At 45.6% G+C, this 27,867-nt stretch overlaps 3 protein-coding genes across 7 annotated transcripts; 1 reads left to right on the top strand and 2 right to left on the bottom strand.

The window, feature by feature from the left end:
- The first annotated feature begins 1,363 nt into the window (after positions 1 to 1,363).
- Positions 1,364 to 6,969, top strand: LOC101066119 (NAD-dependent protein deacetylase sirtuin-3). 3 transcript variants are annotated; one of them, XM_029842029.1, is made up of 8 exons: positions 1,364 to 1,594; positions 4,981 to 5,211; positions 5,299 to 5,475; positions 5,547 to 5,779; positions 5,847 to 5,947; positions 6,033 to 6,194; positions 6,271 to 6,483; positions 6,603 to 6,969. In XM_029842029.1, exons 2-8 carry the CDS (start codon positions 5,012 to 5,014, stop codon positions 6,777 to 6,779), a joined length of 1,263 nt encoding a protein of 420 aa, XP_029697889.1. In that variant the 5' UTR covers positions 1,364 to 1,594; positions 4,981 to 5,011; the 3' UTR covers positions 6,780 to 6,969. The 3 variants fall into 3 exon arrangements, with proteins under 3 accessions (XP_029697889.1, XP_011605469.1, XP_003967360.2); XM_011607167.2 differs by having other exon boundaries at positions 1,365 to 1,598; XM_003967311.3 differs by lacking the exon at positions 1,364 to 1,594 and adding an exon at positions 1,642 to 3,381.
- A 106-nt stretch (positions 6,970 to 7,075) lies between these two features.
- On the bottom strand, positions 7,076 to 13,512 carry ric8b (RIC8 guanine nucleotide exchange factor B). Its single transcript, XM_003967310.3, has 10 exons — positions 13,261 to 13,512; positions 12,830 to 12,877; positions 12,103 to 12,732; positions 11,812 to 11,906; positions 10,970 to 11,120; positions 10,689 to 10,784; positions 10,420 to 10,564; positions 10,181 to 10,325; positions 9,973 to 10,092; positions 7,076 to 7,997 (listed from the first exon to the last, which is right to left on the bottom strand). The coding sequence occupies exons 1-10, from the start codon at positions 13,342 to 13,344 to the stop codon at positions 7,892 to 7,894; spliced, it is 1,620 nt and encodes a 539-aa protein (XP_003967359.2). The 5' UTR covers positions 13,345 to 13,512; the 3' UTR covers positions 7,076 to 7,891.
- A 1,356-nt stretch (positions 13,513 to 14,868) lies between these two features.
- On the bottom strand, positions 14,869 to 27,424 carry rfx4 (regulatory factor X, 4). 3 transcript variants are annotated; one of them, XM_029842305.1, is made up of 18 exons: positions 27,164 to 27,424; positions 25,610 to 25,696; positions 25,336 to 25,396; positions 23,957 to 24,080; positions 22,516 to 22,577; positions 22,115 to 22,328; positions 21,573 to 21,650; positions 21,318 to 21,481; positions 21,097 to 21,197; positions 20,958 to 21,016; positions 20,726 to 20,870; positions 20,340 to 20,434; positions 19,762 to 19,879; positions 18,782 to 18,901; positions 18,534 to 18,695; positions 18,269 to 18,434; positions 18,060 to 18,186; positions 14,869 to 16,213 (listed from the first exon to the last, which is right to left on the bottom strand). In XM_029842305.1, exons 1-18 carry the CDS (start codon positions 27,204 to 27,206, stop codon positions 15,941 to 15,943), a joined length of 2,199 nt encoding a protein of 732 aa, XP_029698165.1. In that variant the 5' UTR covers positions 27,207 to 27,424; the 3' UTR covers positions 14,869 to 15,940. The 3 variants fall into 3 exon arrangements, with proteins under 3 accessions (XP_029698165.1, XP_029698166.1, XP_003967336.1); XM_029842306.1 differs by having other exon boundaries at positions 18,060 to 18,198; positions 18,269 to 18,395; positions 27,164 to 27,422; XM_003967287.2 differs by having other exon boundaries at positions 18,060 to 18,198; positions 27,164 to 27,422.
- Positions 27,425 to 27,867: the final 443 nt, after the last annotated feature.

Raw genomic sequence — 27,867 nt, forward strand, 5'->3', positions numbered from 1 at the left:
AATTTACTTTATGTAATATCTACCTACCAGAGGTGTTGCTTTATTATATGGTTTAGTATCTAATAGTCTGTTAAAAAAGAAGCAAAAAACAAGATATTCTTCCAGATCAGTCAGAATCAGAAGCAGATTTATTGCCATTGTTCATGTAATACACAGTATTACACAAACTAGGAATTTGTCATGGTGTGACGCTGCGACATTCAACATAAAGAAGACCACACTAGAATAAGATAAATAAAATAAAATAAGACATATATACAGTATATACATAAATAGTAAGTGGTAAGAGGTAAGTGGTAAGAAATAGTGCAGGTCTATGCAGGAGTAATGTATTGTTCGTGAGTCCGACTGGCTGCTGTACATGGTGCTTAAGTGATAAGTCACTTGGTGTTCAGCAGCCTGATGGCAGAGGGGAAGAAGCTGTTCGTGTAGCGGGAGGTTTTGGTCCGAATGGACCGTAGTCTCCTGCCTGAGGGGAGGGGGGAAAACAGTCCGTGACCAGGGTGGGAAGGGTCGGCCGTGATCCGACCTGCACACCTCCGGGTCCTGGAGATATACAGGTCCTGGATGGATGGAAGCCTGCAGCTGATCACCTTCTCGGCAGCGCGCACGACGCGCTGCAGCCTCAGTCTGTCCCTGGCGGTGGCACCAGCGAACCACACGGTGATGGAGGAGGTGAGGATGGACTCGATGATGGCCGTATAAAACTGTGCCAACATCCTGGGAGGCAGTTTGAGCTTCCTCAGCTTCCGTAAGAAGAACATCCTTTGCTGGGCCTTCTTGATGAGGGAGCTGATGGTTGGCTCCCACTTAAGGTCCCGGGTGATGGTGGTGCCCAGGAAGCGGAAGGAGTCCGCGATGGTGATGGGGGAGTCCATGAGGGCAAGGGGGGGCAAAGGGGCTGTGACTTTCCTGAAGTCCACAATCATCTCCACTGTCTTCTGAGCATTCAGCTGCAGGTTGTTGTGTCCGCACCAGGACACCAGTCGAGCCACCTCCGTCCGGTTTAAAATCACCATGTTTACAGACACGAGACTCACCTCTGAATGGTATAGTAAGAAATAATGCAGTTACACAACAGAGTAGATTGCAAGCCCCTTGGCTTTGATCAACAAAGTGCCTCTGGAATCCAGAACATCACCAAAGTTAAAGGGGTTCATTCCTGGCCCATTATCACCATTTTAGGAAAATGTCATTAAGGTCAGTTCAGTAAGACACAAACGAAAACGCAGGCTGTCACATGACCTCCTTAGTTGACGTAATGAAGACACGACGTGACTGAAGCTATGTTTCCCGCCTAAACGACTGTCGCTTATTTAGTATCCGGGAAAACTAAGCAGAGTGAGAGCTCTGTCCTCTAGAATTGCCTTTGCATGGGCTGCATGAAGACAAAGTTCCTGTGTTTGAGCTGAATGAACCACCTTTAGCGCTCCCTAAACAGATGGTGGCCAACCTGCAGCGCTTGCTCGCTTTTAAACTCACAGTTTAGCCTCAAAGTAGCGCATCAGTTTCCCAGCTGGATCCGCAGCAGTCGGAGCAGCTCAACAAAATCGTCACTGCTCCCACAGCATTGCAAAGGTCGGCTTCTGGAGAGGCAGGTAGCTAAAGACAATTAAGATTCTGCTGGTTATTACAAATCCCTTTCATTTATTGCAAGGCTGGTTATATTTTACAATATAAACGTAATGTGAAATTATTGTAATTTTTTATTTAAATTTAGAGACAAATCTTTGTTTTGGGCATGTACTAATGCACAGTGTGATTTATTTAGATTACCATTTATTTACGTAAAGACAGGTCATTACGTCACAAGCGTCAGATCTTATAACATCAATCAATTGGGACGCAAAGGGAAACTCTTTGATTTTTCCTTATTTCTAATTGACTGAAGGATTTAATACGGGTGATCCCTTTTCTTGAGGTATCAACCAGGATTTCCTAACAACACGATCCTGGTTAATGTGAAGTTTCATTTTTAGAGTTTCAGCTGTTCATGTGCCCTAATTCTGCTGCGTCTGAGTTCAAAGGTCACGTCTATATGTCTTAATGAAAGTGTTGGAAATTTTCCAGCATTTGAGCATAAATCCACAGAAATAGAGGTCAGCATATTTAAAACAGTACAGTAAACTCATTTTACGATGCTTTAGTGGCTGTTTTTTTCATTACTTATTTTATCTTTTATGTCTTCATAATGCCTGTGTTCGATATGTTACATCAGATTAATTTATTCCTCCATAATTGTGGCCGACCTTGATTGAGGTATTTCTAAGTATGTACAGGATTTGGTGACCTTGTGTGTGTTAACCTTTGGTATGTGAGAATCTAAAGTCGCTATAAATGAGAACAAAAACATTGACCAGGAAAAGTAAAACCTTTTTGGTTTTTTTCATTTAGAAATATTTCATAAAAGTATGTGAAATACAAATACATTCAGTGTAATCTGACCCGGATATAGATGAGGACTATATTCAAACGGCATTTTTATGTCTAAAAAAAAACAAACAACAAAACAAAGCAGCTGATTATTTATTTAACCGCTCATTTTAATCGGATGCGGTTGTAATGATATATTTTATCCAGCAGGAGGCAGTGTCAGACCGCCATTCTTATAGCGGTCTGGCACGACTACGTTTACGTGTGTATTTACTCAGATAAAAAAAAAAATCTTTTAAAAACATTTAACATTTCATCCACTCTTGTTGAGAAAATTAAACACGATGACTTGGATTGAACATTTAACTAAAGACCTTAGTTGAACTTTCAATTGAACTTTATTTATTTAGTGTCTGTTACATCAATCGCTCTCTAGGTGCTTTTCAGAAACCCAGAATCTGAATCCCCTCCAAGTACCAGTGGCAAAAAAGACCCTGCCTTTAACAGGAAGAAACCTCAAAGAGCATGATAGATATGGTTCTATCAGCGTCTTAGCTTCCACCTTTCAGGAATCAGCTTTTATATTCCATATTTTATCACCTTCATCTTCTATCAGCACTGGAGCTTTTCTGCTCGGGCCAAAAGTTTTGAAAACCTTTTTGGACAAATCCACAAAGACATTGGACCAACAGTCATTGGTAGAATGATGTTTAATCCTTGTTGGAGTTAAAGGATGAGAGTCATTATAGAGTGTGAAGAATCAGCTCTCGGCCGCCTCTTCAGTGTGATCACACAATAAACCAACACAAATTAGGACTCGCTGCTTTGTGCCAATTGAAAGCGCGACAAAGATGCTGCGCAGCGTGACCTGTCATTAGCGAGCAGGTGGATTGAGAAGTGAGGGCCGCCTCTCCAGCTAAGTAAGCACGGGTTTCCACGGCGACTGGGCTGACCTCCCTGTGTCAGGGAGCGGTGGCGGAGCAGCAGAAGTCAAAGTTGGATTCTGATGTAAGTGGAGGGTTAAATACAGGGGCTGCCATCCTCGTTAAAGCCACCCACATCTCCGTTGAGACCCAGATAATGTGATATGCCAGGCACAGCCAACGTTTTATGGCCTGGACGCAAAGTGCAGATCTCAAAGATGTATGATTTTAAATATTTGTTACATAAATCCTTCTTTTTTACCTCGCTGCTTATGTTTTGATGCCAACTTCTTTGATCATCAAGGGATTATCCAGTGACCTTTTTAAAGTGGTAATGGTGAGCGGCGAAGTGTGTCGGCTGTTGTGCAACAGTAATCAGATAACTGTAACCTCCCCATGAGCAGCCACAGTCTTGGTGGTCCCAGTACTGGGACACATTGGGATGGTCGTCTTGGCCGCGGAGGAGCGACGAGAAGAAGAGCTTTAAAGGGGAGGGTGGATCTGAAGTCCTTTTTAAGCCCTTTGTTATTTATTCAGGGATTTATTTGTCATTAGAATCAGCATGTGTGGCACAATTACAGGAGTGGGACCATTGCTGTTTAGAGGAGAAACAGATGATTTCCAAAGACAAAGTTTCATTTATTAACTGAAAGGAGGCCTGACAGTGTGGAGGGCCCATCCGTGTGTGACCTTTAATAAGTGCTTGGCTGATTTATTGCCTGTACTCAGCAGTGTCTTGGAGCCCAGACAAAAGCTGAGACCGTCGCCCCCCCTGCTGTTTTTAATAGTTCTGTGGGCTGCGCAGGGGTGTGGGAGCATCGGCCTTTTCAGCAGTACCGATTTCCCATCTGAGAGGGGATTTAAACCAAGCAAACAGAGCAGCTTCAGCTGGGCCCGGATGGTTCCGATGACATCACCACCGTCCCACCTGGGGGGTGGATAAGTAGCCGGTATTCGTCTCTCCGCTGCCCTCTGAAGCCGTAGTGTTTTATGGGATGTAGTTGCATCCCCTCGCCTACCACCTCTCTCTGATCATTGCTCATGGAAGCGGAGAGCAGCCCCCACCTCTTGACCCCCCCCAACTCCAGCTCTCCTTCCCCTCCTGTGTTCCTCCTTTATTGAAATCCACCTCCGTATCATTCATCTCTGCACCCCTCCTTCACTCTTGTGTCCCTGTTTTTTGGGGGGGACTTTGTGTGTGTGTGTGTGTGTGGGGGGGGTGGGGGGTGCATCCTCTTTTCTCTCCCAGCTGGGTTTGTTGACACACAGTCAATCTACGGTCCCTTTCACTTTTGCCCCCCCCGCCCCCAGTCAACTCTTCCTGGTGCTTTCCCTGAACAGTAAAGCTGCCACAGCTGTGGGCTGTGTTAGCGTTGCTTCTGAGGGGGCAAACAGGGGCTGCTAAATATATAGCAGCCATTAGCTTTTGTTCAGCAGCTGACAGGTTTAAAACATTACACCATCTCTCTTTGTTAAGTCAGCGAAAAGAAAGGGATGATTTCTGTGTAACAGCTTTTTAAATATGGGACACAGAAGATGGGGGGTGCAAATGCATTTAACAAAAACCTGAATGAGCCAGTTGAGACATTGATTACAAGAAATGAAAGAAAAATAATCCAACCAATGTGTTCTTGTCCAACCAAGTTTTGCACAAATGTGGCATTTTTTTTCTTTTGTAAAATAGGCTTAGCTCCTCGCTGTCAGCAGGCGTTGGAATGAACAAAAAAGCCCCCCAGTGTACGGTCACCAGGATCACGCGCAGCTCCAGCTCCCAGGCCAGACACACGGGCCCCGCAGAAGCCCTGGGGCCCGAGTTCGGCCTTTATGGAAAACAGCGAAAAAAGCAGACGGACTCCACATTGGCGCAGGACCTGAGCCAGATGAGCGTCAGCAGACAGAACAGTTTAGCTCTGGGGTGAGAACTGTCGTCTGAGGACATCAGAAATCTCCGAAAACATTAACCCGGAGCCGTGAACCACGCTCACTGTTTTCTGTTTTCCAGCGCAAGCAGCAGCGTCCCAGCGCAGGCTTGTCGGTCCTCCGGCTCCAGGTCCACTCTAGGGAGATCCCGCGGGGGTCTGGCGTCTGTAGCCCGGCTGGTGAAGCTGGGGCGCTGCAAGAATGTGGTGGTGGTGGCCGGAGCGGGAATCAGCACAGCCAGCGGGATCCCTGACTTCAGGTTGGCATCTTTGTGCTTTTCCTTCTCGGTAGGTGCATTTTTATCGCTCTCGTTATTTCTGCACTGCTCAGGACTCCAGGAACGGGCCTGTATGCCAACCTGGAGCAGTACAATATTCCCTACCCAGAGGCCGTTTTCAACATCGACTTCTTCTCCAACGACCCGCTGCCATTCTTCTCCCTGGCCAAGGCTCTGTATCCGGGAAGCCACCGGCCCAACTACATCCACTACTTCATCCGCGTGCTCCACCACAAAGGCCTGCTGCTGCGCATGTATACGCAGAACATCGACGGCCTGGAGAAGCGTGAGTGAGGCCCGATGGGACATTTGTCTGCTGCTCGGGCAAAACGCTGACCGCCTTTTCTTCGCAGTTTGCGGCATCCCGGACGACAAACTGGTGGAAGCTCACGGCAGTTTCAGCACGGCGTCCTGTCACCTGTGCTACACTGCGTTTCCTGCTGCCGAGGCGAAGGTAAAACTGGCGTCCCCGCCACGACGCCGTGTCTGTCGAACGTGGCGGCGCAGCGATGTCACGCTCTCTCCTCTCGCCGTCACAGGCAGCCATCATGAGCGATAAAGTGCCGCTCTGCTCGTTCTGCGCTGCAACGGTCAAACCCGACGTGGTGTTTTTCGGAGAGGACCTCCCTGAGAAGTATTTCCTCCACACTAAAGATTTCCCCAAAGCCGACCTGCTGATCATTATGGGCACCTCCTTACAGGTATATTTACACACGCAGCGAGCAATATACACACCGGCTCAATCAGCCATTCAGGTGAAATGCTCACGTGCTACAGATCGAGCCGTTCGCCAGCCTGGTGAACACCGTGCGCTCCACCGTTCCACGTCTTCTCTTGAACCGCCACGCCGTGGGTCCCTTTGAGAGGGTGCCGCTACGGAGAGGCGACCACATGGAGCTGGGCGACCTGGTGGCCACCGTGCGGAGGTTTGCCGAAATGCTCGGCTGGGACAGCGAGATCGAGGAACTGATGAGCACCCAGGAGACACAGGTGGGCTCTTTTTTCCCCCTGTTCTTTGTGGAAATGTGGCGAAGGAACAGGGTGAGCCAGTGTTCTCTAGAATACCTCTGGAGTTTGCTGATGCTGTCTGTTCAATAACGTTTCTGCAGAGCATCCCTGTTCTGATTAGCAGCCCACCGTCACTGAGCAGCCAGACACACGAGAGCGGGTCCACGGATTCTCCCAGGAAGATGGAGGCCCGTGGGGACGGAGCCAGGAGCAACGGTGAAGAGAGTGACTCAGAGACTGACAGCAAGAGTTCCGCGTCGTCCACGCTCAGCAGCTGAGCTCACGTGATCGTGCGTCTGTCTAGGAACATCAAGAACACTTTAGCGGCCATATTTAAAGTTAAAGCACTTATAAACCTGCTGATGTTTTATGTCAACACAACTGTATTTTATCGATATTTAATAAAAAAATAATTGATTTTGCTCCCTTTTTTGACGGTTCTGTTGTAGATGATCCAACCCGTGATTGTTTCACCGGGTCGGTGGATACAAAAATAATGGGAGAAAGGAGAAAGTGGCTGTTGCAGAGAGGAGAGGATTAAAATGTGACTCCACACACACAACGTAAAATTTCATTCATGCAAAAACCGACAATTTATTACTTTAAAAATGCAAAGCAGGAAGTATGACAAGTGGACAAAAAAGATCGATCGGAAACCAGCATCGTATTTATACACAAAAACAGTGATCATAAATATGAAAGAGCGGATCATAAAACTGAGCTCTGATTTGGCAGAAGTAGCGTGGATTAAAACAACATTCCTGTGTAAAAACAAACACAAGAAGCAATAAAAAAAACCTGGAATGATTATCTAATCTAAAAAGAAACTGGTGTGAGGGGAAACACACACGCAGACTTGGTTTCCAAGGCCCAACGGTTTCACACCAGCAACCTGGTGCAATTATTCTACAGCTTTAATCAACACAACACAGAGAAGGTGGCAACAAAAAAAGCAAATCAAGAGCAAAGATGAAGAAATATCCAGACTGTTGCCCTCTGACAGTGCCAGGAGTTTCCTAATAACAGGCAACTAAACAAACCATAAAGGTGCAGCAGTAACCATGGAGACCTCCTATGCTTTTTTCAGATGCCATTAGTGTCTTTCTTCCATGTCGGCGTGTTTTAGAACGGAGCCTCTAAACTTCCTCCGCTGACGTGAGCTGCGTCCCAGTTCAGAGCTGAGCCATTAAACTTTTAAACGCACAGTTTGGCCCTCTGTGACAGGAGACACCCGATTTCAGTCAAATAATGGTGGTTTATTGTGAGAGTATCAAGATTCTTGCACCCGGTTCTCTACCGAGAATAAAAGACCCCCCACCCCCCCGAAACGGGACGTGGCCTTAGAAGCGCAGCTCCACGTGGAACTTGTCGCCCTCCCCTGTGCAGCGTTCTAGTCCGAGTCCGATCCTGAGTGGTCCTCGGGAACACGCAGCGTCTCCTCCAGGGGCGCCAACGTTCCGTCGGGTCTCACGCTCATCGGTCGGATCACGTTCTGCCTGCGGACACAAAGGGCATCGAGGGATCGATTTATCTTAAAAAAGATGCGCAAAAAGCACATGACTGAAACCACGATGATGACTAAACTGGAGGTCAAGGCCATATTTCAAAGTAAACACGTTTAAAGGACAAATCCGCCGCCCAGTTCAGGAGCTTTTGTAGCAGGAGAGTCTGAAGAGGCCTTTCAGCGGAACATCTTTACTCTCATACATCCTGAGCTTGAGGACCCTCACTCCAACCCCCCACTCCCCTTCATGGACAGCAGGCCCAGTCTGGCCATCTTCACCCTCCTCTCCTCTGGCAGTTTAATTACAGGATCAGCGCTCAGACTAATCACCTCAAAGACCTAGCAGGCCCTTCATCCTAATCCAATTATCCCTGCACCGAGTCACCGCTCCCCCCCCCCTTAAGATGATTTATCAGAGAATTATCCATCGGAGATTTTAAAAAGGAGCCATTTGCATTCATTTGAAAGGAGGTTTAAACACAAATGTCTGTAATTCCTTCTGATTCCCGCAATTAATTTGAACTTTGCCAGGGAAAAATCTAAGTTTGACGAGCTGTAGAGGAGCAGAGATGAGGAGCTTTAGCTCGGGAGAGGAATGACGCAGACAAACGAGATTATAATGTCGTAGTCATCACACGAACTATTAACAAAACTAAATAAAAACTAAATAAACCCTCCTGTCAGCATTTCTAAAGGACTGCGACTAATGGGTGGGATGCAAAATATCTCCTAATTGGAGGAGCAGTTAACCAGTTAGGAGAGCACATTCTTGCAAGTCTCTGAATCATCTCCTTAGAGTCTTCTCTGAGGAAGAAGCTCTCCATCATCATCACATCTCCTTTGGTGAGGAAGAGAAGAAAGAGGGTGCAGCTGCAAAAAAAAAGAAAAAAAAAAGGAATCTTCCTCTTCTGGACACACGCTCCTCATTACAGCTTAACCCTCTCTGCTTCAACAATGTTGGCCCGTGAGTCTTCCTCCCTCTCCTCTTCAACCGCATTCCAGCTAAATTTCTTTGTCCTCTGTCACCGTCCACTTCCTGTCTGACCAAAGACCGACTCCCCGGGATGAAAGGGATAAAGTCAGCAGAAAACAAGTTATTAAAACCTTGAATGCGACACATAAAAGACTCAGGACTGACTGTGTGCCAATTAGGTGATAATTAACGGTGTGGTTATAATGACGGCGCGGTGGCGTGCCGGCAGCTTCAGTTCTCTGGCTGAATGCTGCGGCGTGCTGCAAGTCTGGGCCTAATTGAAGCGGTGTCAGATTCTTGGTTGGATGAAAGGGTTGGCAGGGAGCGAGCGCGCTCGCACCTTTGTACAGGCTCAACTAACGTGAGCCGCTGAAAGGTCAACAAAAATACAGCAGGGAGACAATAATTAATATGGATAATTTGGCCAGGAGAGGAAAAGACAGGCGAAATGCTAGGCAAAAAAACCAAAACAAAACTTTATCATTTCTTCATTTTTGCTTTTCTCTGTCGGGAAATAACATGTCGTGTAAATGCAATCATCCCAAAACCTGCGGCAAAAATCTGAAACGCCCGCTGGCAGCATGCCCTGGATGTGGCTCCACAGTGAGGACAGGCGCAGAGAGGAACCATTGAAGGAATTTGCCCAATTGAGTCTATTTGGAGCCGGGGGTCCCCACCGGCAGGTATGTCAAACAAATAACTGGACTGCTGGTGGCGGGTTTGTGACGGCACGTTAGCGGTTGCTATGTCCCATTTAGGAGGGAGACGAGGTGAGATTTAATTAAGGGCCGATACTTATAGCAGATGTTTTCACCTGTAATTGGCAACTAAAATAATAATAATGATGAGTCCTTTAATCAGCTATCATCAAAAATCAATCCATTTACACCAGGTGCAGCAGTGAGACGAGGCCTCAGTGGACGTATGGGATCCGATACGGTTGATGTTGCGCCCGTTCTTAATGGCATGATTTAGATTTCTCATCTGTATTTACCTTGACAACTTGTCAAACATGTTGGCGAGCTTCTCGGCTTCGTACTCCTTCTGGTCCTCCGTCATCTCCTCGATGGGGTTTGGCATCGGCTCTTCTATGTGACCGGTGATGGGGTTGATGCTGGAACAAGCAGGAGAACGCGCTTGTTACGACACTGCGACATGTCCCCGAAGTGCACGAACGCGATGGACACGTGGGGAGCACCTACAAGGGTTTTGCAGATTTGTATTCCTCCGTGTCCGAGTCCTCGTCTTCAGAGTACTGAGTCTCTCCTCGCCCTCCTGCCAGGAGTCCTCGGGCCACCAGGAGTCCCGCGGCGTTTCCGTACCCGGTGTATTTCAACAGGTTGTCGACTGCACGATGACATCATCAAAAGGCAACAATTAAAACAAGGGGTGAACCGGCGAGCCCGACGGGCCAAACCCAGGGACGTGCCCCCCACCTCACCGCTTTCTTTACACAGGACGAAGAGGAACTCTGCAGCCGTCTGTTTCACGCCCATGTCGACATGCGTCATCAGGCGGACCAGCTTGTTCCTCAGGGTGGAGCCCACCTCTGGCCTGATCTTCACGTCCTTCAGTGGTGGAAGTACCTGCAGGTGCAGATAGTTCGACTGATGCACGTTTGCTTCCTTCAGGCTCGTCTTTTCATGTCGGAGCCCCCTTTTCAGGGTAGAAATGACCCAAAACGTCCCATCCTTGGTCACCTCAACTTACCTGAGCTTTGATGTATCGACGGATCTCCCTGTGGCATCTGGAGCCTTCAGTCAGCAGGCTCAGCACTGGAGTCAAACCCTCTTTGTAGTTTGAGCCCTGCACACAACCAAACAAATGTAGTCTTTCACATATCGGATGGGGAATTTCTCAAAAAGCATCTGTTCTGAATGCACATGCTAGACTTTCAGGAAGTGTGGTGACATCACACGTAGCACTGATGAACAAATGCTCAATCACAGCCCGTCAACGATGCGGCACGCCGCTGCGGATTCGGACTTCACCTTGTCGATTCTTTTCTCCATGAAGTCCAGAAGCTTCTGGATCGCATCCATATTTTTCCCACCATATTTCTCCTGTCCTCCCTGCACAGGAACATCGATCAGCACATCCAGGCAGGGCACAGGCAGGTTATTCAGCAGGTTGACAGCATGGCTGAAAACAAAAACCCTTAACTGCATTAATATCAGGCTCTTGGACCCAGTTTCTCAACACATTAACCAAGAAAGATTCTGGAGACTGAAGAACCTGTTAGTTCTCCTCGTTTCAGAGGGGGACAGGAACTTTAATGTGACTTATGCAGTGTGACTCTTTCACTTTGAAAGCTCTTCTACACAATCCACCAGCAGACCCTTTAAATAAATTTGTGATATTGAGATGTAATATCAGGTCGATCTCTCAATCAGAGTCCACGCGATGCAGCACACGTTGAAAACACCAACAGCTGTCGAATATAAAAACCTGTAACTTGCTCACAAACTGCTCACGGTCCGAAAACCAGCATCTGCTGTTGTCACACTGCGGACCAATGAAATCAATTTCAGTGATGTTTAAGGCTGCATCATGTCAGTGAACGGGCTCAGGCAAACTTTAAAAGGGCCTCAACCCGTAAACGTTCTCACTCAGACTGACTGAAGCAGTTTTATTACCAGCCACCAAGTCACCGGGTCAAGAGAAACATCAATCACTTGCACATGACTCGTTTAGATTTCATTCTGCGACCACAAATTCTCGGCATTCCTGCATGAAATTAGCAGGAGGAGAAGATGCGGCGGCGGCTATCCGACAAGCGGAGTTCCTCATGTGGAGGAGGAGCGTCGCAAAAGAGTGAGCCTAGACCTCTTACCTGTGTGCTTCCTCCGTTTTCTCCTCCGTCTCAGTCTTCAGCATCAAAAGATGACGAAGGATGGCAGCGATCACTCGGAACTGGCGGTCGTCTTCCTGCGAAAGTGACACAAATCCCGAGATCTTTAACGGTTTAGGCGGTGAGAAATCACAGCCCATGAGAAAGCAAGTGAGATGAGAACAGGTGTCAAAGTCTGAATCATGCGCAGCACATGGCTGACAGAGACGGCACAGAACCAACGGACACCATGTTTGTATCATTTCGCTGTTGTGTGTTTTACGACACACTTACATCACCACCGGTGGAAGACAGCGTGAGGTTGAACAAGGCCTTGAGGGTTTCCATTGCTCGCTCATTGTCATCTGCAGGCATGGGCGAGGCTTGGGGGTCGGGACTGGCAGCCTCATGAGGTCCAACCCAGCGAACATCCAAGGTGTGCTCCAGCACTTCCGACAACAGTCGTACTGCGTGCCACTCCCTCTTCATCACCCCTCTGACGTCAGATCTCAGCGCAGACAGCAGGAATACGAGGCGCAGCGTGAACAGGCCCACCTCGTGGTGCCACGTGCGGGCCGCGCTCAGACTGGCGCACAGACCGTGCGCCAGCTGCACGTCCACACTGACCTGCTGGGCTTCGGGGCTGTTGTAAACCACATTGCACAGGCACTTTAGAGCCTCCACCACCACCTTCTGCTCGTCCTCCGACCGGTCATCTTCATGAGTACTGTTTTGGTTGTCATCTCCGTTGTGTCCACCGTGCAGCCTTGCCAGCCCTCCCAGGAGGAGCATGCCGTCCTTGGTGGCGACAGGTGCGAGCACGCGCTTGTCTCTGGACAGGATTCGGAGGGTCTCCAGACATGTTCTCTGGTATCTGGGCCGCACCCGCCTCTGGAGGATTGTCAAAACACTCTGACACAGCTTCTGAAATGACACAGGGCAGAGATGTTATAAATAGCATCTGTCACATCTGGGACCCCTTGATGACCAAAGAACATCTGGTCAGCTGAGCCGTACTTACACTGCGCAGGGTTTCTTCGTTTTTCTCAAAAGTAAAGGTGCGGCTGTTCTGAAACGGATAACATGCTTATTGTGGACAAGAAGCTTCGAATTCCGACAACATATGAAGCAACAAATCATCTCTGTTCAAGGTCCAAAGATGAAAACACAAACATGAAATCAAGTTTAGTAGTGAGTGTTTACATGGAGAAGCTATCTTGGACAGCAGAAGCGTCGCAAATCTCATCAAAGCTTTACGGCAAAGTATCACAGATTTCCCCTAATATGCTTCCAGACGAACATCCATCGGATAGCGTGTGATATCTAATGTTAAGAGTGGAGAATCTTAGGCTACCAGTTTGTTAGCTCAGTCGGAGCTAACTGGTTCGCTAGCTCCAGCTAGCAGCAGCGGTTGTTTGGGTTGAGGTAAAAAGGCGCAGAGCCGCGACTCACCTCCCGATTAAACTGCTGCAGGAGCGTTTCGGCGTCCTCCTCGCTGCTGTTTTCAAGTTTCGACAAGATATGCTTCAAATCCATTGTTGGCGTCTAAGGAAGCGAATGGTTAGCTTCGTTTTGTTGACGCGATGGATGGTTTTCCTGCAGCTAACTGGCTAGCTTAGCTGGCCGGCTGGATGGAACCTGGGAACCTCCCCTGACTTCCCCACCGCTGCCTGGGCTGTCCTGCCTCCACGGCAGCTCCATTCATGACAGCGGCTTCATTCACTTCACTTCACTTCACTGCAGATATCTGGTTTTATAAAGAAACATAAAATTAAATCACTCGCTGGTTGAAGTGCTGCCTCATCTTATGTCATATTGTGGAGCTTATTCGTCCAGATAAATGCACACAGGCTTGCAGGTGAAGTTATAATATAGACCTATAATTAATTACATTGTGTTTTAATTAAAGATCAACCTTAATTGATATGCATTGGATTGAGTATATGAGTGGAAAATAGCAGAATTTGACTTTCTTCATCTTTTCCTCTGGCAGGGAGGAGGCAGCTGCCTTTTTCTTAACGAAATGACTCAAAAAGTTATGAAAGGATTTGAATTAGATTTTCAGGGATTGTTGACAATGGGCCAAGTAAGAGATGATTAAAGTTTGGTGATGTTCTAGATACCAGAGGGTTTGGCTTTGACCTTTGAAAGCTCAAGGTCATTAAGCTTGGATCAGAAAGAATCTCACTTTGTTCATAACCTTGAGTGTGAGGCAATATGAGCTGCTCTCTATAGGTCTGAGTAATTGTTGTAGTCTGCTCTGCAAATTAAAACATTTTCTTTCACTTGACTTCATGAAACAATCTCCAGTCTTTGCATTTTTGTTGCATTTTTCAATCATGTTTGAGCATAAAACATGGGTTAGAGATTCAAACTAGTTGTATACGGTGTGTTTTTCATCTGTCACAGATTATTGATTGAATCTGAACTAAAATGTATAAAAGGAATTTGTAAAACATCCCCTAACATGTCTTTCAATATATTTACTGTTTTTGGAAATACTAATGGATGAATGGCTCATTTAGAGGATGTAGATAAATGTTACCCAAATCAGAAAGGCAGGGATTAATTCAGGATTGTCGGAACTGTTTTAGAATTTTAAGTAATTCACAACCTCCACCTTTCTCTGAAATCGTTCGAAGGTCAGGTGGCTAAAGCTACATTTTTTTCCTCACCATTTTCTCGTATTCAGAGACGACACAGAGGATCTATGTTCCAATAAATACAAACCTTGGCAGAGGTCAGAGGTCAGGGGTCAAAGGTTACGGGACTGAGGTGCAATGACCCTCGCACCACAGGACATTCTCTCTATAGAAATTTAGCTTTTTCTTCCACGGTGCGGCCCCCATGCTGCCGCCCCCCACCGTGGCATCATCACACCGAAAGAGCGAGAAGCGAAAGCACCGCTTTAATGCTCACGTTTCCTTTTCCTTAATCTAAAATCCAAAGGGGACAGTGAAGAGAAGGCTAAGAAGACTAGAAACCGACTAGATTAACGCCAAAATCAGCTTTCACGTCATTCAGATGCAAAAGAAAAAACCCACTAACAGGCTCCAGTAGTCCAAGCCTTGGTTCTAGTGCATATAGTTTATGATTATTAAATAGATACAATCATGTGTTTACAATTCATGATATGCTGGATTTTTTTTTTTACACAGAAATAAAGTATAACAGGCAATCCGACAGAAACAAGTCAATCTATTAAAACTGTGAAATTACTGATGTGCCACATTTTCAGCTTAAACTGTAACAGTTTAACAGTCACCACGGATGGTTTCCAGTGCTTTTATTTACAGAAAAGTGACTAAGACTTCATGTTACTGTACACTTTGATATTCTCCATTTTATAAATACCCATAGGGTAATAGGTCCTCAGTAGCCTTGAGTGCATTATTAAAACACAAAACCCTGGGTTCATGTGTCTTTCACTAACCGTACAAAACAAAGTGAAACATAAAAAATTAAGAACGTGCCGTGTTACAAAACAGGTGGTTTTATAGCCACAGCAATCGATCTGTAGAAAAGAAAAAAAAACACACTATCCAAGGTGGAAACGCCAGACTGATCGCTGAGTTTCTAGGATCTTTTTTTTTTTTGTTTGTGCCACTGTTACGACGTTAAGGCAGAAGAGTTCAGCCTGCAGCCCACCCACGGATAAGACGCTGAGCAGCACTGAGCGGTTAGAGAAGACCACGGCGGCGCTGGAGTGTGTCACCAGCAGCCAGCAGGCCCCTGATCTGGAGTCAAAGCGAGGGCCGCCGGGAGGATGTGTGCGCCGACTCGAGGCGAACTCTGGCAGAGGTGTACATTCCTCACAACAAAGGCACAGCTTGGCAGCAGCATTGCACTCTTCGCATGATTTCGCTGCAGGTTTCGACTGTCTGAGTATTTTGAATCAGTTTTTTCTTTGTTGTCGTCGTTGTCGTTGCCTCCAGCAGTGAGTAAAAAGGTCAGCCGTCCAGTAAATGTATTTAAACCTTTGCAAAATAAGAAGAAAATAAAAATACACCACAACCATCATCGACACTGATAATCCCTTCCACCCCGACAAGGTGGAAGGGATGGTTCCCTCTGCCCTCTCCTCCGCCGTAAGAGTCACCCTTTTTTGTGATTGCCAGTGTTCGGGAGCCGTCTATTTGGCCCAGCCTGTGGTGGCTTCCCCGTTGATGTAGGCGAAGCCGGGGAAATGCTGCGAGTGTTCGTACTCCGAGTTCCTGCGTGGCCCGAGGGGGGAGTACATGTCCCCCGAGGTGGCGTAGCGGGATGAATGCATAGGTGGGCTGGTGTAACAGCTGTTAGCTGGCGACACATCTGGCCATCGGGGAGCGACGGGTGCAGGGTGTAACCGGGGGGTGCTACCCATCAAGCAGGGCTCCATGCGAGACATTTGGCCGTTGATTTGATACTGAAGAAGAAGAAAAGAAAGAAGAGGAGAGGAAGTTTATTTTTTCACATCTGTCCCAGCCCCATTTCTGCCCCTCTTCTTCATCTGGAGCTTTATCTCTAGATCCAGAGTTCAACATTAGAAGAACGCTAAAGGAGACACCAAGGAGTTGAAGGAAGTTGATGTCTCAGATGGTCCAACTCTGTCCATCCTCACACAGTAATACAGTAGTAATAGTTCCTCCCTGATGCACCCTGTTGCTCTGAAAACCCTCAGTTCTGCGAGTCATTGCTTATCTCTGACATCTGACCCGTTTTTCATGTGATATGTGGCTAAACAAAAGGATCTTTATCAGCTGAAAATGTGAATGTGTCAATAAAACAGGCAGAATATTATGGAGGAATTATTACTGGTTATTTATTCCTTATTCCCTGCTGTAGTCACCCTTCCTACTGGCGATCATTTCCTGTCGGGGGAATCTGTCCCCACAACAGAACCTACAGTGGTCAAAGAAATGATAATTCATCCACTTAAGAACAGAAAAAGCGGTGCTAATTTCCTGCGTTATACTTGTCTTCCTCATCTGCAGGCTGCCTCCATTGACAAGCTGCTGGTGATATTTTGGACAGATGGACGTCTGAAAAAAGTTGTGTTTTTTCCCCTCAGCTCCATCTCGACCTCGGCGGCACACAAAGGCCAGGCTTTGTGCCTGAGACCAGCTCAGAGGAGCGTTAAAAAGAAGTGGAAGTGGGAGCCTTTTCCTTTTCCCACTAAATATAAACATGACAGTCGACTCCATTATGAGGGGTCTCGGCATGGAAAAAGGCCGTCAGTGCAGGTCAGAGAGCAGAACACACGCCTCAGCTGCCGTTCGCAAGCAGAAAGGAGACCACTGAATAACAAATATTTTAGTAAACCAGTCCAGCTCTGAGCTTTGGCTGCAAGCTCAAATAGATGAAGAGATTAATGAGAGAAGGAAAACCCAGCTAATGCCGCTCATGTCGGCCTTCTTCAAGCTAGAATTCAACGTAATTTCGGCGTAACTGCAGCCGTGTTCGGATGGGGGTTGAGAAGCACGATGACTGCTCTGGCCACAAAGATCTCAAGCAGGGAAAATCTGCTGTGCAAATGTTGGAGTAGAAGGATTTCTATCCACATTTCTATACGCACCTGTAAGCATGTATTTCATTTATCCATTTTAGTTCCCCCCTTCTTTTGTCATTTTATTTGCAAACGTAAAATATTTCTCCTTTTTATTTAGATAAAAATGTAGATACGAGTTTGTATAATTAATAATAATTAAAGTATATTAATAATTCCTCCATGTGCAGGTAGATTAGTCTGTTAGGAACTGGGCTGAGCATCCGAGGGTTCTCGGTTCAAGCCGCAATGTAGGCAAAAATTTGCATGGAGACCCTCAGAACACTGCCGAAGTACCCTTGAGCAAGGTGCCGAACCCCCAAATTCTCCTGTAGGGGCCTTACTGGGATAGGCTCACAGTGGTGGAAAAAAAGAAAGAAGGAGTTTTCAACATGCTTGACATTTTTAATTAATATTATCATAGAAAATAGCTTTAAAAGTTTTGAATTAAGAAAAGAGCTTTTAAATATTTTTATATGACACATTTTCCATGAAAAGAATTTGTGTAAATCTGTTTTATATTATAGAATATATAAGGATGTGTAAATGGAAACACTTTTTGCTTGCATAATTTGGTCTATTTTCCCGTTTTTCCTAAACAAACATCGAATAATTACATCACTAATTACTCTCCTAATAAAGACAACCTAAAGAAACACATTTAATTTGACCAATATGTAAAATGTGCATCGTGGCTTGTGAAAACTGGTTTAATAGGACGACTGACCTGTGCAGATGAGCGGTGGTAGGCAGAATAGTGGAGGGGGGCTGTGATCCCCGGCTCATGGGCCAGACTGGGATACTGGGGCTGAATGGAGTGCGGGTGCTGGTTGGTGTAGCTGCCATAGTTGTAGCTACCAGTGTACCTAGAATGGAGTATTTATTCAGGAAATACTCAAATACTGTTTCTAAAATAAAGATCTGAATGATAATTACCCATGCTCCTCTCTGTGTGTGTACACTGGCATTCTGTGGGCCGAGGCTGGTGGTGGAACTGGGGTGCTGTTCCGCATACAGGGAAGTTGCTGGCCGACCTCTGGAGTGGAACCCCCGGCTGTTGTCACTGTGTATGTAAGGGACCATGTATAAGACTGAACAGCGCCTGGTAGACACATTTATGGGCAGAAGAGAAATGTGTTGGCGCAGAGGAATGAGGTGTAGTGAGACATCTGTTTATTCAGGACATCTCTGTCGGAGTCACCTGTGGTGGACGCCCCTCCGGTGTACTCGGGGGACACGGCTTCTATTGGGGAGCTGGCCGAGGAGACGCCCACAGAGTGGACGGATCGAGTGGGGGAGTAGGATTCTGGATCCGGGGAGGTGGGGGTGGTCTCCGTGAGTGTGAAGTCCTCCTCTCTCTCTGCTGAAGGTGTCAGAAGAGCACAGGCACTAATGTCACGCCCGAAATCCAAGGTCAAATCAAATGGGAAGGTGAAGAGGCCGCCTCACCTGTGCTGCCCTCCCCTTTCATGGCCCTCATCAGGTCGTTGGCTCTCTCCTGACAGTGCAGAGACTCCAGCAGGTAGAGCACATAATCGTCAAACATGAGGTGGATCAGGTGGAAAGATCCTGTGTGCAAACAGATGCTCAGCATGTTGCTCAAGATGTTTTGTGGGGGATGATCAACATAATGTTGATCATCACAACCGAAAAACATCTGACTGATGACATCACGTCCTGAATACTGACCGGAGGTTGTTAAAAAGAAACCGCTTGGATTTTTTTTTTTCCATGTATCCATTCACATCCAGAAATATTTCAGCTGACCCCAGAGGTCACGTGGAAGATAAGACCGTGTCGTGTGAAGGAGCGTCACAATTGTGTCATTGTGCCAGTAGCCCGATGTTGCCGTGTGCGTAATAAACACTCGCAACCATTGAAGGCAGCGGGGCTGTAACACTGACGGCCCATAAAATGGAAAAGACATGCAGGCAAACACATCAGGAGAGGGGAGGGGCAGCTTTTGTTATATAGCTGTTTGTGCAGAGAGACCTGCTTTCTGAAAACACAGCAACCAGCTGTGTCTTTGATATTCACAGACAGTCGGAGGACACGAGGACACATGGCTGTTACACGATTTTTGTAATCCTGTGTCAGACACAAGGCACTATTAAAGTGATCCCTGCTGCGCTCGCTGGGCATCCACATGCCTGAGAGACCTCATATAAAAAAAAAAAAAAAACATAAATAAATATATATATGTGTGCCATTAAATACAACCAACTTGTGTTTTAAGTTAAATTCAACCAAAGCAGGTTCCTCGAACTTTAGCTCGGTTAATTAATTTATGTCATTCAATTTGAGTTGTTTTAATGCACATTTGAGCCCGTTTTCATCAGTTTAAATCTTCAATTTAGTGATGAAATTGACTCCTCTTTCTGCTTGAAAGCAAAGCTGTACGTGATGATGTTGACAGATCATCAACTCACCGAAGCTGGGTGCGCTGTGGAGGGTCATGTCCCGGATGACTCTGGTCCCAAAGCATGACCACATCAGCAGGAACTGTTGGGCCACCTTCTTCAGGCACCCGGGCCTCTTGCCTGCCACCTAGAGAGCACATTTCCATGAGAAAAGGGGGGAAGGGCTCAGGATGGTGGGGTAGAATTAACCCCTCGGTCCACCTTGGGGCTTAACCCTCAGTAACGAAAAAACATGTCAACAAGTCAACTATTTAATTTGCCCCCAGGGACACGCCTTCCCATTGAACTATTGTCTGTGCAGTCCAAGACGTTGTCAGGGCAACCGAATTTTACAAGCCCATATCTGGCACATAATGGAGGCAAATGGGACGCTTAAAGACATCATTAACTGGGAGGATTGCAACGCAAGTGCCTCTGGATGAAAACAGACCCGCAGGAACGTGCAGTGTCCAGCGACAGGTGCCTGTTTTAGGGACGTCCGTTGCAGAACCACTTCAGAGGTTTGGTTTGGTTTTTTTCGGGGAAGGGGGGGGGTTGCTACTCTACTTCATGCTGGTTTCAAACAGCCGTTAAAAGCTTTCGCTGACCTTCACAACACAGCGGTCCACCATTGAGTCCAGCCACTCGATGTAGGCCTCGATCGGCGACTGCTCTTCCAGCAGACGGTCAAACTCCTGATACACTGGGAGGAGAGGAAAACGTTTGGCATTACTAAATAAATAAAAAAAATCAAACATTTAAATTGCATTTGACATGTTTATCCAAGAAGGTTTTGTTATTTTTTTCCAGTATCTGTGACCTTTGACACCATCAAGGCTGATTCAGAGAGGACTAGCTGGACGTGCTCTGCAGGACTTGTTTAACCTTTCGATCTCAGCCATTAATGCCGGTCGTGGGAAGGGTTGTCCTCCTCTGAGTGTTGTTTTGCGTGTGTAGCGTGTGTTGAGAGCACAGTCAGCGCAAATGGACCTACAGTGGACAATAAGCTGCCTGTGCTCCTCTTGGGAGTCCTCCATGGTGTAAAGTGTCTGCTTGGTGATGCTGTTCAGGTCCACATTCCTCCAGTCCTCCAGCATCTGAAAGGTGATGTCGGCGTTGTTTATCACGGTGCGCGACGCCTGGGAATAAATAAACACGCAACATTAATCACAGTCAATATTAATCACGATCTGTGCGGTGTTTTGAAAAACCAACAAAACAGGAACCTGACACAGATGGTTTAGGGATGTCTGCCGCTTTAGAATCTGAGAAAATCTCCTGGACACTGAAAACAAACACACACAAAAAAAAAAACAGTCACTCTTGGATCTTTGATTCAGGTACATTTTGTATTTTTTTACTTACATTCAAATTTGATGTTCCTCAGGTTCTCTGGAAGGTCGTGAAGTGCTATTTTTAACCACTCGTCCAGCTGCTTCGCAAATTTTCTGATCACTTGAGTCAAACTGTGAACAGCCGAGAGGCAGGATGTCACAATTTTTAAAAAAAAACCTTCTGTAAAATCAGAATGTGCCACAAATTACTGCCGCTGATGTGAAGAACGAAGGTAACAAAGATGCCGTCACCTGTCAGGCAGGGCCTGCAGGACGGTGGGCATCAGCACACCAGAGATGGCCTTGTAGAGGATGGAGTCACAGACTCCGACGATGTTCACCACCGTCGAGGAGCCGAGGACGGGCAGCATGTGGGGGGGCATACCCTGCCAGAAGTGGAGCAGGAAGCTTTGGACCTAAACGGGCCATACACACATACAGCATGAGATTCAGCAGCTCCGATAATGATGAGATTCACTCAGAGAAAGTGTAGAGAGGAGCGCTCGCCTCGTCAAAGTTGGCTCGGATGACGGTGTCCAGTATCCTCTGACAGTGGGTCCTGTACATCATGATGAAGGTTGAAACCTGTGGGCGATAATATTACAACTGGTATCGTAACCGTCTTTGGCTTTTGTTTCTCTTGCAGCAAAAGTGAGAGAAAAGTACAAAAAAAAGACAAAACAAGAAGATAAATCAAGCCCAAAGCTTGTGAAGCAATAAATACGTGTTACGGGCCCAGGCTGGAGCGGAGCTCCACAAAACCAGCTTTAGAGATCAGCCACTCACAAACCATTTAAAAACATGGCCCCTCTTTAGGAGCCGGACAGCTACTGCTTGTCCTTTGTCCATTTCTAGATCTTATTATCTCCCCCAAAAGATTAAGAGTTAGCGAGGAGCCAGCATATAAATCCTCCAGGTCCCTCTCTACGTGCTGAACCAGAGAAGGTCCCGGGTCAGATAATAGGCCGGAGCCAGAGGGGGTGCGGAGATGGAGAGACAGCAGGACGGGGGGGGGGCAGTAAGGATGGACTTTTAAAAGCTCTGTTTACCCTCTCTTCTGGCAGACTGGCAGGCAAATTTAGGTCTTTGACATTTGGAAACTCTGGCAGTAGCGTCCCCAGTTTGGAGCGCGGTGAATACGCCACTGTCTGCTTGGTGACCTCCTTCTTGCCCGTCTCGTTCACCCAGGCCGCTCCCTTCTTGGAGTACATCACATCATAATACTGAGAGGTCTCCTTCACCGCTATTCCATAGTAGTGGTACCTGAGGAGCACAGAGGGTCGGGGGTCAAGAGCGACTCTAAGCAGGATTCTTTTTTAGTTTCATCTCAGATCAGCAGCGTTCCCGCCTCCGACCGGGTTAAAAATCAGGATTTTTTTAAAAAAAAAAGCTTTGTCACAACTGTTTTTAAAAGGGAGCATTCAAGAATATTTTCAGTAAATCAACATACTTTGATTGCCCTCGTGTTCCCAGTCTTCTGGTCGTCAGCGCTGGGAACTGTTGCCTTATGATCTGTAAATTAATGGCAGAAGACAGATATTAGTCCCATCCAGCAAGTGTAAAGAAATATGAGAGCATGACATCATTGAATACGTTTTAAAGACTGTCGGGAACTAACGCAACACCAGCTGATCGTGTCTGCAATAAAGTTGCACCATCTTTTAAACATTTGAAGTTTCCACAAATTCAAATGTGACATCAAGTCTGGTTAGTCTGATTAATCCAGATTTATCAGAGGATTAAGAGAATATCAATGCACAATGTTATTGTGAAATAAATAGATTTCAGGCATCACATAAGCAAATTACTTAATATTTTCTTATCTGATAGCATCATAACTCAAATTTATAGTTTGAATTGCGATTCTTTTTTTAGTTTGAAGAGTTTAATTTTGTTATTTGACATTAAAAATGAGCTCAACTCTACTACTTTTATGTGAACTACTCAAACTAAACTCCTTCGCAGTAAACACATTAACAGTTTCTTGACAAAACTGCTACACGTGCAGAGAATTCCCGAGCGTTGGAGAGGCCAAAGATGATCCCTTCGAGACAACCAGTTGCGTTCCATTTTTCTCCCTTTATCAACAGCCTCCTCTCAACCTCCCACCCATCCTATCTCTCTCTCTTCCCCACTCCCTCCTTCTCCCTTTCCTCTCCTTTTTGTCCAAAGAGATTGGCTCCTCACTCCGGCTCCCGGTGCAGAAACTTTAGCAAACAGTGTAGCTCTCCATTGTGTGGGATGAAAAAAGAGGCCAAGCTGTGAAGTTTCTGTCAGGCCCCGCTTGATAAATGAGCAGACAGGGAGGCAGTCCGGGCCCTCTCTCTTTTTTTTTGTCCCGAATCAATGAAGCCTTCCTAAAGGACACCCCACACTGCTCCAGCCACTGATCTAACATTCCGCAACATCTCACCCTTCCAAATTTCCTTTAATTACACATTAATCCAGGCCCCTTCTCTTTTTCAATATCTTCCGACAGGAGCTGCTGAGCAGTGGGGAGGGGAGGGGAAGGGGCTGGGTTGGGGGTTGGGGCCGGGGTCCGGAGTACGGGGAATGTCTGGGGGTGGCAAGGCCGAGGAAGTTCTCGGGGTTGTGGGAACAGGCGAAAGCACATCTCCTTTGGCTGGAGATTAGGTGTCCGACGCACGAGCACAGAGCTTCGGCCGCTTCACACCGAGCTGCAGGCCCTATTCCTGCTGCAGCCCCCACCAGTACGACCCCGGGCAGATTAAAGATTAAGGATGAGTCGTTGTGTGGGAATATTTTAGGTTTGCAGCCTCCACATCTTCTGTGCGGTTATTAATAATTATGCGTGTCATAAAAATTGCACACCAAGAAAACAACTGTGATGATTCATATGATGTTCTGGATTACAGACTTTTGAATCCTACCTTTCCAAAACTGGCTGCATTGACTGGCTGCGTGTCGTGTTTTTCACTGAAGTCCAGGTAATGCATGTAGAGAGCGCTGCGAGGGATACACACCCCCTCGGCCATCTCGTAGTTCTCTTCTAGCCTGTGAATGACAGTCAGATGGAAGAAACCATCTCTGGTGAAATGAGCAATAACCCGACCATATTAAACCAGGAAGCATCTTTAGATTAATTAACACGCTGTGCATTAACTATATTTAACCAATGATGCTATTTTTAGATGCTTGAGTTCACACCTTAATTAATGCAGAAACAAACTCTTTTATCACATTTGCACCGGAAATCTTTTTAAAACTCCGACATCAGTTTAACTGTAGAAAAACAATAATCCAGGTTGAAACAACGTAAATATCATTTTCTGTATTTTATTTGAAAAATACATTTTAACAATTTTTAGCCTTTGTTATCTGCATTCTGACTTGTGGTTTTAGGCTTTGTGATACAACCCCCCCCCCCCCAAAAAAACCCAAAACATGTTATTGTTTAAATAAAAAACAAAATAATTCAGATTTCATTGTACAGATTTGAATGGTAAAATTTAATAAATCTTAAGACAAATTAACAACATTATCAGCGTTTTTTTCCACACAGTATCAGCCACATCAGTGCAGTCCCGATCTTTATATTTGAGCACTTCTTTTGTGGTGGTTTATGGTGTGGATGCAGCAGCTGACACAGAAGTATGGATGAGTTTTACTACATCAACACCTGTGTGAAAAATGCTCACTATGCAAATAAAACAGGGCCAATTAGAGCAGCATACACAAAGCCTCTTTTTAAATGGGATACTGACCCAACTCATGTCCCTCACACAGGGTTTTGGCCCCCCCACCGTGCAGGTTAAAGCAGCATTACGATTATTTGGAGCTCGTTTTGAATAGCAGAGGGTGACATTGGTCATGGCAACGTGTATGAACAACAGACTCATGAGAGATTTGCATGTTTTATAAATATGGAGGATGTCTAAGATTTGTTGTGTATTGAGTCTTTTGTTGTCTGGTGTTAAATAGCAGCACAAAACACATATGGATACATAAAACAAATGATTATTACTGTTTTCCTATAAGTTCACGCGCTGGAAAAAAAAGGCTATATTTTCCCACAGGAAAAACACTTAAAAATGACCATCACATTAAGGGCAGATTGTTAAAAAAAACTTGTGTTCATACATGTGAGAAATTGAGCCTAATTCAGCAAAAATAAAGCATTTATCCCAAATTTCTGGTCAAGATTTTAAATATTATCAAAGGCTCTAAAAGCAAATTATTTGAACATAATATTAACATATTAAATGTTATCTATAAAAGAAATGTGCTCATTATTTAAAAGTTGTCTTACCATTCCAGAGTAGCTGGTGTCGAATGTGGTTTAGAGGCCCTGTTGTTTTCCTTTTCTTCTTCTGCAACAAACAGCACATTTAATATTTTGAACAAGCTGCTGGTGGAAACAAACACATTCTGCAAGAATAACAAACGTTTGCAAGGTGCAAATCTATGTTGCTTCTATTTTCCTCCTTTGCAGTCAGGTTTAGGTCAGGATTACAATAAATGTGAAGTTGACAATGACGGAGAAATGGCTGTAGTTTTAGCATTTGTGTGTTTGTGCTGCTTACGTTCATCGTTGGAAATGTTCCCCAGAGATGTGTGGCTGGAGTAACGTTTGTTCTCGCTCTCACTGAGGCATCTTTCAATCCAACTCTCTAAAAGAAGAAATTACGCTACATTTAAGGATTGCTCCGACATTATGGCAGCAGGTGTTATAATAGTAATTAAGTTGAAACACACAATTCTACAACAGCAACTTGTATTGGAAACAATGAGCCAATTTGATTAATATTTTCCCCAGAATTCTTCAAAAACTGTGTTTATGCAGCCACGCACACATCTGCAGATCTACCATCACTAAATTTGTCAGGAAGATTTAAAAACAAAAGCAAGAAAACTAGATTAGTTTGGGAAGGGTGCAGCCATGACTCTATCTGAGGTGTTTTCACCAGGATGGCAGGAATCCAGTATTGTTCCCAGGAGACTCCAAGCGTGCACACATGCTTAAAAGAGCCTGTTCTCAGGACAGATAGAAGCCATTGTCCTGTTTTAATTTCCATTTGGAAAAAGCTCAACTGGTCCACAAAACACAGAAGCCCTCAGCAGGAAAGAGCCAGAAAAGAAGAGGAATAAAAGTTTCCATCATTAAAAATGTAAACTTGATATTTCTGGAAGGGTGAGCCGCTGATGCACTGTGTCAGTGCCAATCTGTTGATCGCACCCTCAGCGCATTATTTTATCCCCCCTAATTCTTACCTTAAAATGTTTTTATCTCTGTATTTGTGAGTTACTGACGTGCAGATTATGTAACAACACCTGTCACACGTGTCCAAAAGCCGCACATGAGTTCGCATTGCCTTAAATATAAAGACTATTTTTGATTAAAAATTACTTGTTGAAATTTCACAGCAACGACCAAATAAATAAATAAATAAAACCAACAAATGCAGGGATTTTTTTGCTTTTTAAAAAAAAGGTGAGTCCACTGAAGTGAAGCTAATTCTCCAGAGGCTCAGACCTCAAGCTTCATTTGTCACAGGATCAGATAAGTTGGGGATCTAAATAATTGGATTAAAATTGATCAACAAGTCAAATGGGGGTTCGCTCATTTAATAACACCCTTGGGGCTAAACTTCTCCACGCTGCAGCAGTGGACTACAAATTCCGTATTGCACTCTTCAAATAGAATCATTTTTACTTTACCGAGAAGCTTCCCAGACTCCAGTGTTAAACGGAATATTCCTTTACCCACCTCTAAATTATTTATCATAGCGTTATGATGTAAAAGCACTATTTTTACTCAATTAAGTAATAAATGACAATTAATTGGAAAAAAGAGATTTAGGGAGTGTTTTGTGGATTATCTGTGACTTTTCATGGTTCAGTAGAGAAACTGTTGTGGCGACTGCTGTCAAGAATATCCCTATAAACATTTGTTCATAAATAACCCCTGACACAAAACCAATTAATTTAAATATAAGCTCATCCTGGCACTTGTTCTTACAGGCTGCAGAGAAAGTTCAGACCAATCCAACAGATCGGCGGCAGCTCACCCAGCAGAAGCTCATTTTCTCCACAAAGCAACCAGATTTCAAAAAAAAAAAAAAAGAAAAAAGACTGACCTGTGGAATCCATGTCAGCCTCCTCCAGCAGCCCGCAATGCATCCTCTTCCCATCAACAACACTGGCTCCACCAAAGAAAATGGCTTAGGGCACGTTTCCCCCTCCTCAGTAGCTCTTCCTTCGTCTTGCTCTGAGTTTCCGTGACCACTGCCCGTCACGGGAGATGTTGAGGATCTGAGGTTCACCAAAAGAGGGGTGGTATTGGCAGAGGAGAGGGGGGGAGAGGTGGGAATGAGGGAGGAAAGAAGAGGTGGGGGGATAGAGACTCCAGAAATCCAGCGGGGGGAAAGCCAGACCCGTCAAAATGTTTGCTGATGTTTCATGGGAAAGGGGCTGATTTTATAGGAGCCCTGATGGGGACATGTCATTGATAGGCTTGGAAGGCTGATGAATGGCCCCAAGTCAGATGGGGATGTGGCAAGGCTCACTGGAAGTCTTTTGTGGAGCTGTTTTGAATAAGAAAAGCTCCCTCCCAACCAAAAAAAAAAAAGAGGCTTAGATCTACGCAGTCCTAACACTGTGGCCTCCCCGTCTTCCACGATGGCATTTAATACGTTTTTATACTTCGCAGCGCCACATAAACACACATCCCTGCACAAACCACAGCTCCTCTCTTCACTTCTGTGTTTAACCCGTTTAACTGGTACAGCCCCCACACGCACTTGTTGCAATCAGGATAAGCTGCACTGATCAAACTATAAAC

The sequence above is a fragment of the Takifugu rubripes genome, chromosome 9 (assembly GCF_901000725.2).
Source record: "Takifugu rubripes chromosome 9, fTakRub1.2, whole genome shotgun sequence".
In the NCBI taxonomy this organism is placed as follows: Eukaryota; Metazoa; Chordata; class Actinopteri; order Tetraodontiformes; family Tetraodontidae; genus Takifugu; species Takifugu rubripes.